At 39.8% G+C, this 13,100-nt stretch overlaps 2 protein-coding genes across 2 annotated transcripts; both read left to right on the top strand.

Annotated features, from left to right (window-relative positions):
- Nucleotides 1-235: 235 nt before the first annotated feature.
- LOC120111274 (uncharacterized) lies at nt 236-746 on the top strand. Its single transcript, XM_039127818.3, has one exon. It carries the CDS (start codon nt 367-369, stop codon nt 568-570), a length of 204 nt encoding a protein of 67 aa, XP_038983746.1. The 5' UTR covers nt 236-366; the 3' UTR covers nt 571-746.
- Nucleotides 747-5,104: 4,358 nt separating this feature from the next.
- LOC103699000 (zinc finger CCCH domain-containing protein 40) lies at nt 5,105-12,488 on the top strand. Its single transcript, XM_039127814.3, has 4 exons — nt 5,105-5,286; nt 6,768-7,037; nt 8,558-8,781; nt 11,464-12,488. The coding sequence occupies exons 1-4, from the start codon at nt 5,182-5,184 to the stop codon at nt 12,302-12,304; spliced, it is 1,440 nt and encodes a 479-aa protein (XP_038983742.3). The 5' UTR covers nt 5,105-5,181; the 3' UTR covers nt 12,305-12,488.
- The last annotated feature ends 612 nt before the right edge of the window (nt 12,489-13,100 follow it).

The raw sequence follows: 13,100 nt of genomic DNA, 5'->3' as shown, positions 1-13,100 counted from the left end.
AAAAAAAAATTAAAAAAATGCGGGCTTATTTTTTTTTTTTTTTGCCTGCTGTTTTTCTGATATCTTTCCAACCGCAATCTTTTCCTCGAATTTTAGTTTCTAGAATGAGGTAAAGTTTTTCAATTTTTTAATTAATACTTCAACTAATCCATACTTCAATATAATAATTAAAAAACATAGATATTTCCATCCACGTGTCCCCGACAAGCGGACAAAATAAGGCGGCCCTGGAATGTTCCCCCGGTCTCGCCCGTCTCGTTGTAAACCCGGGGAGGCCGCGTGAGCCCGCCGCTACCACTCCAGACCTGCGATTAGCGGCAAGAAAAAGGAGGGGAAGAAGAAAACAGAAACGAAAACAGAGGAGGGATGTGCTTGGTGTTCGTGTGCGACGAGGAGGAGAGGGTTTTGGGGAGCCATCAGGCGCCAGGGAGCTGCCCTTACTGCGGGGGCGTGGTGATGGCCACCGACGTCGAGAGCGCGTGGAGGCTCTGCTTCCTCCCTCTCTGCTTCAGGGCCAAGAGGAAGTTCTACTGCACTCTTTGTGCGCGCCGTTTGGTCGCCTATGCCTAAAGCCCTACCATAGGAAACTTTAAACTTAGAGGCTGTTATCAGGTGAAGGAATCACCATCTATTTCTTATGAGCTTAGAGTGTGTATATGTGAATACCTTTTGGTTGGTTGTAATTTTCGATGTTCCTGCTATGATGATGGGTGTGTAAGTGTGAATTTTTTCTTGTTTTTGTTTTATTTTTTTGTTCCAACTTGTTTGGATGAGAGGAAGGGGGGGGGGGGGGGGGGGGGGGGGGAACCCAAAGGGGTTTCGATAAGGAGAGGACGGAAGGGGTTTTCTTATGGTTGGGATCAGATACCTCTGCTCGAAGAAGACTTGGAGACTCTGTTTCCTTTTGCAATTATATGATGATGAATTAATAAAGCCTTTCCCCTTCCTTTTATTTCCTCATCAAAAAACTAATGAATGGGTCTGAGCTCTCCGCTATAGTTTTATCGATTTCTCCATGTTCTTGTTCTAGTTGATTTTGCCGGATGATGAAGAGGGTGTTAAATTTGCTATGGTTGCGTGTTTGAAACGCGAGAAAGAGAGAGAGGAGATGTGATACACGTAAGAACGCACGCTGTAGCTATTTTGTCTTCATGGCTTTTTAATTGAGATGGTGCCTTCTCGTTGAAGGTGGCCCATGGTGCTTTCAGATAAGCATGAGCTAAACAGAGGAATTTCTTAGGGATAGCATCAGTAATACAGTCGTCATAACATGACCATCATAAATTTTGGACCGTTTGATCGGCCCTAGGTGGCGTGAAGAGATTCCGAACCTCAAAACCCGCTCTGAATAATGCTAACCATATGCTTTTTATTTTTATTTTTTATATTAATTTTTGCGTACCTTGAGGACCAACCTGAACTGATCCAATCTTAATGAATCCACTATTTTTCGATTCAATATGATCCAAAAATTGAGAACTGATCAGGATTCAAAAGATCATCAATAAATTCTCGGCTGTTACTTTCTTGTAATAGTTGGGTGCTCAGGTAATCGGTCCAAATTGAAATCCATTGCCCAGAATGATTGTCATTTGATATCGGATCCTTGTTGATTGAAAAGTTTGATTTGTCTTTCATGATCATTTTGTGCTTAATATTTTGTCTGCGTTAAAAATATATACGACCGTTTATAATCGTTTTCCCAAAAAAATGATCGAGGCTCGATGGCATCTTTAGCTCTCGCAAACTTCAAGTAAGAAATTTTAAAATTATCAAATTAAATTACTAGATTTAATCTACTCCTATTAAAAAAATAAAAATAAAATCTATATAATAAAAAAATGATCAAAAAAAGGGACAATGAAGTAATACAAAAGAAATTCTATTTTTTGTTAATCGTATTTATAAGAGGATATCATATGAAAAATGTAGTGTGTCACTGGCCATTAGGGGTTTTGGATTTAATACCAATATTTTAGCAAGTGTATGCGAGTTATGTATTTAAAGAATACGTTGGATCTATTTGACTGCATTTATTTATGGTATTTTATTTATTTTATAGGATAAATAAAAAAATTGCACGATCTTCATAAATTATTTCTAAATAAATTAAAAAATTATATGTAAGAACCATAGCATTTTGTGACTTATTGGTAAATTTGATTTTAAGAGATGGCGTGTTGTGACGTTCGATGTTTATAAAAAAATAAATATAGCTGCCAAGTTGAAACCTTTTTGACGCATTCAAGCCATTCTAGAACTTGGAAATACATCGGAACTTACCAGCAAAGAAACCAGCCAAACATGTTCAACAAGTAGGAACGCTCCAAGTTCTATCTCACACCATGACATCAATTCAAGCACCGGGAGAATAACCATCTACAATGTTCACACGGTAATCGCTAAGGACTCGTTTGATTCGAGGGAATAGCAAAAAAAAAAAAGTGTGGTAAACATGAAAATAAAGAAAGATCTCTTGTTTGGTTAAAATTTTTAAAGAAGAGAGATAGAAAATAGCATTTCCATGGAAATAAAAATTTCATGTTTTATGGAAAAGAAAAACTCATGAAGAACATGGAAAAGCTACATTCCCTCGGGTTTGGAATTGGGATCCTTTATTTTTTCAAAACTACTATTAAGCCATCAAAATCTATAAATAAATTATTTTTCTTTATTAAAGGTATAACAGATATTTCACACAACTTTTTTAAAAAAATAGTTGCCCGACTAAACATAAGCCACTTGGAATGTACCACTTTTCTATGATCAACCAAATATACTAAAATCATTTTTGCAGGTATTATATTTCCATGAATCAACTTTCCAGAAAACATATTTTGGTGAGGAAAAAAAAAATTTCCGCAAATCAAACGGTCCTAATATTCTCGTCCTGCGAATTAGTTTTTCTCTATCAGCTTTGAGATATCAGCCCTCATGTTTTCCAACTCTCTCCTGGTCCTTCATAAGCTTTGAATTTGATCTCAACAGAAATGGTTCTTTCAACATTAACAATATGCCACCTCAAATATTCATTCTTGTATTCCTCCACATCTTTGTGAAATAACGTTGTCTTCCAAACGTATCTCATTGGGTAATCAGGCGAAACATAAGGATCACAGATGAATTGCTGAAAAGGAGAATCCGAATTTAAATACTAACTATGTCGTTTGCTTAACCAACAAAGCAACTGAACTTATATCGAAATGCTAATACCAAGAAACTTCATGTAAATGTGTTACTAGGGATTCTGGTAGATACAACAACAGTTCACATTGAGGAGATCACAACAGGTTATAACTACAATCCATTCCACCCAATACAAACTAATGATATTTAATAGCGCTGACTGCGTGGACCTTCGTTGACTGTTTGATTGGGTGTCCACTCGAATTAACACCCTCCAAGTGGTGTTCAATCTGCCATGCATGGATGCCCAAATTCCTCTAATAGGATAGATAAAGTTCATCATTCCATCAACAGCATAGCAAAATGTATTCATATTCAAGCATATCTATTATGGCAGAGATAACACAATAAACAAATACATAAACAGAATGGAGAAATTGAGAGCTTGATATTTTTTTTTAGATTTTTTTACATGTAAATCTTTCTAAAAATTTAAATTTGTATGAATATCCTCTTAAAATTTATATTTATGTTTTATCCTCATAAAATACTATTTTTGCACAAATGGCCACGGTTTCTTTTGACACATCTACTCATTAAGGGTATTTTAGTCATTTTAATTTAAAATCGTTAATTTTTTATCGGTGTTAGACGGCATGGGTACATATGCACCAAAAAAAAGTAGAATAGTAAAATAAGTGTTTGACGATGGTATACATGTAAATATCAATTTGGAAGGGTATTCATGCAAAATTCGATATTCAGAAGGGTTATTCATTCAAAAAACCTTCTTTTTTTTTCTTGGAAAACTTGGTTTGCTTTGCATCATCCAAGCTGAACGTTATGTTAGGTTTGACAGTGTTTCAGGAGTAGGACTCAGGATAACTCATCAAAGATTCAATCCAAGACAAAATCTAAACTTTTGAGTAGGCAGAGATCATGCCCCAACACCCAAGCTCTACGAGCATTAGAAAGTTGCATGCAAAAGATTTGTAGGGAGGCTCTCGAAAGCTTCAGTCAAATCGGCCCTGGCTTAGGGGGCTGCAGTCACAGCTGCGCGAGCAGTTACCGTTGGGCCCCGAACCTTCTCGCTGTTTTTAGACAGGAAGGGAAAGTCCCAGCTGACATCCTGAGTTCTACAACTACCAGTGTGGCCTTTTCGGGTTCTGGATACTCGCATTCTGTAGCTCCTCTATTGATTGAGCTTGATCGATCTTGCTTACAATCACCAGATCAAGACCCCGCCCTTTCTCCAACCAAAGAAAATGATAAAGTTTGCGAGGTAGGAAAGGAGCCATTTCCGAGGGCGAAGGCAACAAGGGAATAGAAACTACCGTAAGCCATAGGCAGTGTAGTAGGAATCTTCTCTTTTTTTCTACGACTCTAGGTCGTATATTCATATATATTTGTATTTGTATCTATTATGTTCCCCAACCAAGTGGATTATCTTGAATCATGCATGAATTGGGATAAGCTTAAAAAAGACTATTTCGAAAACTGATCGCCGGAAAGAGGAATAATAAACGCAAGAATAGGTTAATGAAAGAAATGAATCCCTTGTCCTGAAGGTCCTCCTAGTTAGAGGCCAAATGAGGTCTCTGGGCTTCCCGTGTATTCATCCAAATTAGATCATGATAAAGTTATGGACACGTTCACGAAACCGGTCCGCAATCGCTCAACCAATACCGCCCCATCCGCCTATGTAACGTCGCGTAGATGAAACTTTGCTTGGAAAAGATGTCCGCACAAATGGCTTCTTCGCAGCAAGAATGCAATAGAGGACTTTTTAGATTTTCATAGATGCGAATCCGCAGCAACCAACCCATATGTCTTTCGTCTTCTTTCATTTTTATTTTCTTCCTTCAGTGAAGGAGGTATGGTCGGAAGAAGTGGTGGGTACCCCTATGGTCGAGTCATTGGGCCTGTTGGGCGGATCGAAGTTTCAATTCGATGGCCCATAATAAGATATATTATTACCTAGGCTGGATTGCCAAGAAGATATCTCTCTCTCTCTCTCTCTCTCTCTCTCTCCCCTCTTCGCTTCCGTCGTCGGGAATGGCGCATCGGCTGCTGAGAGACGCGCAGGCCGACGGATGGGAGCGCTCCGACTTTCCCATCATCTGCGAGTCCTGCCTCGGCGACAATCCTTACGTTCGAATGGTATGTCTTCTTTGATGCCTAAACATCCCCTCTGCTCTTCTCTTCTCTTCTCTCTCGAACTCTCTTCCTTCGAAAGAGGATTCGAACGAGGTTTTAGTTTGGAATCCTTGCATTGGATACAAAAATACCGGGAAACCAAATCGTACTTTTCTTGTACTCTGCCTAATTTACTTATTCCATCTCTGATTTGGGGTTCTTGTAGGCAGGTAATAGAAATGGTTCTAATTAGGCAGAGAGGAGGCATGGGAGGATTAGGAAATCTGGGTCTCTCTCTCTTAAAAGAATAAAGATCAGATCTGTCAAAGTTTGTTCTATTGGATCTGTGATTGAGTTGTACTTTTTCGTGCCGTGTTTTCAGAATGGCAAAGAAGGAACAAGCGGAAGCCCTAAAACTTTCCAGACAAAGGGGGAGGAGCCCTAAGATTATTTTCTCAATTTTTACGCCTATGTAGTTGTTTGTGCTTAGGTTTGGGTTTCTTTTGGACGCTCACATATGATTTCCATTCATTATTTTACTATAAAAAGCGAATGCTTTGTTTCTTGGACTATGAATTCCAGGTCCTGTAAAATTGAGCATAATTCATTTTTCTTAAATAAAACTGATATCTCTTCAAGGTTTGTTTCATAGGATTGGTGATTGGGTCAGAAGCTCTTTCTCCCATGGTAGATGCCTGCAATGATCGACACGAGCTGAAACCCTAACCATACACGGAAATTGAAACTCTACTTTTTTTTTAAAAAAAAAAAATCTCCTAGCTTCTGTTAAGTTTGGTTCCCTTGTAGCTGTCAAGAATTTTCTCTCTCAGATAAGAGTAATATAGGACGAAGTTGGTTTTTCTGAATCTGGAGTGGTGATTAGGGCTTTAGGTTATCGTCACATAGTTTTTTGAGTGGGAAAGTAGAGGTACTAGTGGAAACCCTAAATCGGTCATACAAATTAAAAGAATAACTTTTAACTTCTTTATTCACCAAAACTTTTATTGCCCCCTGCGTTTAGATTTTATTTTTAACTCTCAGAATTGATTTCCCTTACTTAGAATGACAAAGGAATGTATTGGTTAGTTGGGTGTAGAATTCTGGCCAGAGTAAACTCAGTGTTTTGTCCTTTTATTCCATTTAAGGTTCAACCTCTCAAAAATTTGTTTTCATAGGATTACAATTCTTGACCACGACTTGATCTTAATCTATGACTTATTTAAGTGCTCAGAACTGGTTTAGGTTTGAAGGAGAAAATCCTAATTGTATCTTTCTGCATGTGCGGCTTAGAATGTGCATCTTTTGATCTATGAATGCGGTATTCTTGTTCTAGCTGCACAGGGTGAAACTCTTTCTATTGTTTGAAGCTCAAACTTGTGGATAATTGTTCTCACATGATTGGTGATGGGGCGTCTCTTGTGCGATGATCTTTTGTTTCATATACTGAGTTATTCATTGCGGAAGTGGGTAATGACTTTTCCGGTTTCTATGCTTGGATTTAACAGACAAGGGCAGATTATGACAAGGAGTGCAAGATCTGCACACGACCATTTACAGTCTTCAGATGGAGGCCGGGTCGTGATGCAAGATACAAAAAGACGGAGATCTGCCAGACATGCTGTAAGCTGAAAAATGTGTGCCAGGTCTGCCTCTTGGATCTTGAGTATGGGTTGCCTGTTCAGGTTCGGGACACTGCCTTGGCTATCAATTCCAATGATGCTATCCCGAAGAGCGATGTGAATAGGGAGTACTTTGCAGAAGAGCATGACCGCAGGGTGTGTTGGTGAAAAGCCTTTAGCTATTTTTTTGCTAACTTTATTGTTAACTAGTATCTCATTCTTACACACCATTTTACTGCTACGGTGTTTTCTTTTTATTTATTACTTCTTTTAATGCTCATCAACTTTTCAGATAAAAGGTGCAGATCACTATCAAGATTATACCAAAGCATGTATTTAGTGTTACATCGACACTCTTTTGGGTTTTTTTGACGTGCTGGACACTTGGGACACTTAAGACACTTCATGACACTCTTTGGCAATTCATACCCCAACTTATAATGCCGTCATCATTATGCATTTTTGTTTACAATGAAAAATTTTAATTCTTACATAACAATTAGCTACAATTTTATCAAATTTTATGAACTTTAGAAGCATAGCTCTAGCTCATTATTTATTATATACATACGTCAACACGTATTTGCACATACTTACATAAATTATAGATGTGTCCCTATGTCTGATTTTTAGAAGATTTGAGTGTTGGATTCTTCTAGACAGTTGGATAGAATACCCATGTCACATGTCTAAGATTGGTATGTCTTGATTAGAATTTATTGTATATCCTCTAGACTACCCTAGGATAGTGTTTATCTTATTTTGTGGTTACTCCTTTTCTTTTTGTCGCGCCATAGGTACTTAACGTAGCTTTTTTTTTTTGTGTGTGTGTGTGTGTGTGTTGGATCACTGAATCACAAAAGGATTTAGTAGGTATTAAGCATGATAGGTGTTGTCTTATTTGTGCACTTGTTTATCTTGGGATATGTAAATGGAACTTTAATTAGTCTGTTTGACTTTTCTTTTCTTGAATGAGATCTGTAGGTAGGATTAAATCAACTAAAATGAAGACTTTGGTCCTTAAAAAGGCACTTTATAAAAGGGTTAAGTATTTTACTGAATGTTAGATTTTTTCCCACTAATATCTTCCCTTCTAGATTTAGGGGTTCCTTTTCTAGATTCAAGAGTTCTATTCCGTATGAGAGAAGTTGGGCCATTTTTTCAGTTTATTCATGAGGTTAGTTTGTATTATATATAGTTTAATGATCTCCATGCCAAACAGCTCTCAGTGACCCCAAATTGGATAATTGCATGATGAAAGTGGTGTACAATCAATGAAACATCACTATGCTCATTCATTTGCTCAATGCACTACTACATACCCACCCACATCTAATAATTTTCCATGTGGATGGACATGATTTTTATGGTTGTAACTTGTAAGTGTACCATATCTGGGGCGTATACGTGTGGCTACTGGATCTGACCTGAAAGCAGGAAAATATCCTGATTTGAATTTATAACTATTTTGATATCTATGACCGTAACAAGGTAATAAATAAAAATTAACTGTAATTGGTACCACTTAATCTGTGATATATACAATCTACTCTTATCTGGTATGCATATATGCTTCTTTTAGAGCGACAAGTCAGAGTGTCATCTCTCCTATTCCATTACTTGCAGCAAATGGACATCTGTTGACAAATTACCTGTATTAACTGTTTCTATTGCAGGCTAGAGCTGGCATAGATTATGAGTCTTCATATGGAAAGGCTCATCCAAATGACACCATTTTAAAGCTTCAAAGGACGACACCATATTACAAAAGAAATCGGGCACATGTCTGTAGCTTTTATGCACGCGGTGAATGCACACGTGGTGCCGAATGTCCATATCGGCATGAGATGCCTGTTACTGGGGAACTATCTCAGCAGAACATAAAAGATCGGTATTATGGGTATGTATGACTGCTGAGCATCAAAGGGATGTAAGTTTAATTAGCATGCAATAGAGAGAAAAAAATATCAGAGAATCAATATGATGCACATAAACCTTCTGGCTTGTGCTAGTAGCTTGATCTTATTTGAATTCACTCAATGGTTGCCTTGGAATCTGCTATAAGCTTCTGGCACAAGCCATTAAGGTTATTTTCCATGTTTTAATGTCTATTGAAAAGTTTATCTGTTGATTAATGGAGCCGCGGTGCTAACTCACATTCTAGGAACAGTGGATACTATTTAAGATGTTATATGAAACTTGAGCATTTGCTTCTAATCAATTTCTTGCATTAGAAGGTTTTTGCATACCTTCATCCCCCATCCCCTTACCACCCCTCGAATAATATGTTCAAGTGTTTAAGTTCCTCATCGTTGATTCAGGTCATATTCTATACTTGCTTATATGTTCCATGTGCACCATATTTCTTATTAGCATTACGTGGATGCCTATGATACATCACAATAAACATTGCTATGAGCTTGAGTGCTGCGTGAGTGTCTCATGCTAGTTGAGCTTTTTGGGTCCTTCCACCCTGATATTTGTTTTCACTATGATGATAACAAAATGTTACATTTGGCCAGAATATTGGTTATTGACCAGATCATGCAAGCCCATCAGTTCTTAATATTCTGCAATCCATTTTTCAAGAGTACCAACTGAGCCCAATAAAAGAACTGATTTGGGAATACTGGGTCAATTAGAAATGTTGGTAATTTTGTACCCATTCGGTTCATGCTGAAAATTTGGTATCATGAGGGAGGGACCAGAGCCGGCCCGAGCTTTAGGCGATCGAGGCGGTCGCCTAAGGCCTCGGGCCAATGGAAGGCCCCCGGGAGGCTGACCAAAAGGAAGCAAAGGCCCCATATAAAACGGGAACAGGAGCTGGCTACGAGTCTTCCCCCTTGATGGAAGGGAGGTGGAGAGTTTCCTGGCCTGCAGAGGGGCAATTTGGGAAGTTGGGGACAGTAGTTTTGTTTTGGGTGGAGAGAGAGAGAGAGAGAGAGAGAGAGAGAGAGAGAGGAGGGATTTGGTTGGCTTGATACACGCCTGAAGCCACTCTTATCTTTCATCCCTTCTCTTTTTTGGCTTTGGTCTTGGTTTTCCTTCCCTCACATTACTCCTGACCCAGCTGGGCTATCAGGAAGAAAGGGGGATTGGAAATGGACTTCTTGGAGGGTGGAGATTCTTTTAATTTTCTCCTCTCGGTTTCTTCTCCCCTCTTGGGTGGTAGAGAGAGAAAAGGTGGGAGGGGGTTGAATGGCTGCTGTGCTTAGGGGTGGCAATCGGGTCGGGTCAGGCATAAACAGGTCGGGTCAAATACAGGTCGGGTCAGAAAACTATAAATCTGAACCCGACCTGTTTATTAAACGGGTCAGGAATTGCAAACCTGAACCTGACCTGTTTATTAAACAGGTAACCCGACCCGACCCGTTTAACCTGTTTAATAAACATGTAACCTGTTTACCCAACCCGACCCGACCTGTTTAACCTGTTTGCCCAACCTGACCCGTTTAACCTGTTTAATCTGTCCAACCCAACCTGTTTAACCTGCCCAACCCGACCTGTTTAGACCCGTTTAACCTGTTTAGACTTGTTTAACCTGTTTAACCCGTTTAATCTGTTTAGACCTGTTTAACCTGCCCAACAGTTAAACGGGTTAAACGGTTTAAACGGGTCAGACATCTAAAACCCGTATCCGACCTAATTAATAAACAGGTTAAACGGGTCGACCTGTTTACGACCCGAACCTGTTTAGGCCAAACCCAAACCTGTTTATGGCGGGTCGAACACGGGTCGGGTTGGCGGGTCGGATCATATTTTGCCACCCCTAGCTGTGCTGTGATGTTGCAGTTGCTGCTTGGGTACTTACTTGAAGGGGAGATGGTGGGACGGGACTTTTATTAATTAGATGGAGTGAATTTCCCATAATGCCTCTACTTTCTCTTATAGGGAGGCTCCTTTCTGGACAAATTCTTTTCTTTACCTTGGCCATGAAGTGCCATGGGATGACCTTTTCCTATTCTGCTCTTGCTTGACAGGGTAAAAGTATCATCAAGCATTATCTCAGTTATTTAATCAGTTTCATGGCCCTTTTCTTAGGGTAATTACTTTTCTGTGCTCCCATTCAAGAATTATATTAAATTGAAAAGGCTTCTTGTCTATCTTTGTTAGATTCATGTATCTTTGTTAATAGTGTACTTAATAGCTATCTATTTTCATATCATTTTTTTAAATATTTTATATTTATTAAAAATTTTATTATTAAAAAAAGAGGCATCATTTATTGGATTCGCCTTAGGCCCCCAAATGTATTGGGCCGCCCCTGTGAGGGACACGGTAAACTATAAGTATTGATGAAGCTTTAATGAGCTGGTCATTGCCTTATTGGCGCTATTAGATTTTGGGTTTAAAGCAAATTTATTTTATGGATAGAGTTCTAGTGGGCTTGAAGATATTGTTCTGGTGGCATTGACTCAACAAAGACCTAATATTAGCATCTGCATCTGGATTTCAGTCGTTCTGCAAGTGTTGTGCATCTCTTCATTCGGTCATTCTTAACTAACTTTGTAAATTTTTTCTTTATTGTCATTTTTTTCATTGAAGTGCTGTTCTCTCATAATAATGGCATCTCGTTTTGTAGAGTGAATGACCCAGTCGCTCTGAAGCTCTTAAGCAAGGCAGGTGAGATGCCATCTCTGAGTCCTCCAGAAGATGAGAGCATAAAGACCCTGTATGTTGGGGGCCTTGATGCTCGAATCACCGAGCAGGATTTGAGGGATCACTTCTATGCCCATGGTGAGATTGAGTCAATCAGGATGGTGCTCCAACGAGCATGTGCTTTTGTGACATACACAACAAGAGAAGGAGCGGAAAAAGCAGCAGAGGAGCTTGTTAACAAGCTGGTCGTTAAAGGATTGCGTCTGAAGCTGATGTGGGGAAAGCCACAGGCATCCAAACCAGAGGGAGAGGTGCCAGAGGATGATGTCACAAAGCAAGGGCTCATGTCACTTGGAGGGATGCTTCCAAGGGCTGTTATATCGCAGCAGCAAACTAACCAGCAGCCTCAACCGCCAGGCACACAGGACCAACAGCAGCCAACACTGCACTACTTCAACATTCCAGCACCGCCCCCAGTGGAGCGAACCTTCTACCCCTCGATGGATCCCCAGAGGATGGGTGCTCTGGTCCCGTCTCAGGAAGCGAGTGATAACAAAGGGGGATCAGAGAAGCAGCCACAGCAGCAGGGACTGCTGCGAGCTCCGAATAGCTCAGGGCAAGCGTACCCTGTCTTGCCGCCACATCTTCAGAGCCAGTACCCACAATATTATCCACCATATGGTTACATGGCCCCGCCACGGCCACCTTATCAACAGCAGTATCCTCGTTACCAGTCAATGATGGCTCCACCCCCACCTCCACCTGCACCACCTGCAATGCAGCAGTACCCTCCAGGTGCACCTGGGTCATCTTCTCAGGGCTGAGATCCTTTTTTGGCTGTGTTTCTTTTTTTCCTTGAATTCATGTGCTCTTTGCTATCCATCGAATCAGGCTTTGTGCAATGTTGAATTATATATGGATCACAAAATCTAAGTTCTCTCTATGAGATCGTCATATTTGGCAGGATTATAATGAACAATGGTATGGGATGTTTATATTTGCTATCCAGAGATATTATTGCCAGTTAGTCTGGAGGAACCTTCCTCGTTAAACACCCGGGAGAGTAAAATTCTTGTTTGAAGTGCAGTGAGCTTGAAGAACGTACATCTGAACCACGGTGCATTTACACCCCAATTCCAAGGTGGGTGAGCCAAATACAGTGGATGTTCGGCGGTAAGATTTTCAGAGCTACCAGGTTTCTGATATGTTAAATTTCCTCGTCTGTTGAAGCTGGTACTTGAAGAGCCTCTCCAGTGTCCATAGATCATTCTTGAGAGCAGGATATCTTTGCCTGGCTATGATTCTATGCTGTTAATACTACAATGAAGGATACCGTTGATGATTCTATATTGCAGTTCTACTGCTAAGGCCTTCCCAAAATTCATGATTATAAATCCTCGTTTTTGTTCATATTGCACGCGTGGCTACCTTTGCTAAATAATGCCCAGCATCAACATATTCTACAGCCGAGATTAGCTGTGATAAAAATCATGAAGAAGAATAAGCTCAAGTACAGGTCTGAGCACCACTGTGAACGTGGCTCCTGTGAATTATTGCTAAATTTCTGGGCTTCCAACATATTCTGCAGGGCAACCAGGTCATCAATGAATTGGCTGATAT

Source organism: Phoenix dactylifera, chromosome 11, assembly GCF_051530095.1.
Source record: "Phoenix dactylifera cultivar Ajwa chromosome 11, Ajwa_hap1_PhDact_Kaust_v1.1, whole genome shotgun sequence".
Classification (NCBI taxonomy): domain Eukaryota; kingdom Viridiplantae; phylum Streptophyta; class Magnoliopsida; order Arecales; family Arecaceae; genus Phoenix; species Phoenix dactylifera.
This window is presented reverse-complemented; position numbering and strand designations above follow the sequence as displayed.

What these genes read in the sequence shown, in the direction of transcription:
- LOC120111274 (XM_039127818.3), top strand. Translation starts at nt 367, where the DNA reads ATGTGCTTGGTGTTCGTGTGCGACGAGGAGGAGAGGGTTTTGGGGAGC.
- LOC103699000 (XM_039127814.3), top strand. Translation starts at nt 5,182, where the DNA reads ATGGCGCATCGGCTGCTGAGAGACGCGCAGGCCGACGGATGGGAGCGC. An exon ending in ACAATCCTTACGTTCGAATG is followed by an intron (nt 5,287 to 6,767) that starts GTATGTCTTCTT and finishes TGGATTTAACAG; the next exon opens with ACAAGGGCAGATTATGACAA. An exon ending in CAGAAGAGCATGACCGCAGG is followed by an intron (nt 7,038 to 8,557) that starts GTGTGTTGGTGA and finishes TTTCTATTGCAG; the next exon opens with GCTAGAGCTGGCATAGATTA.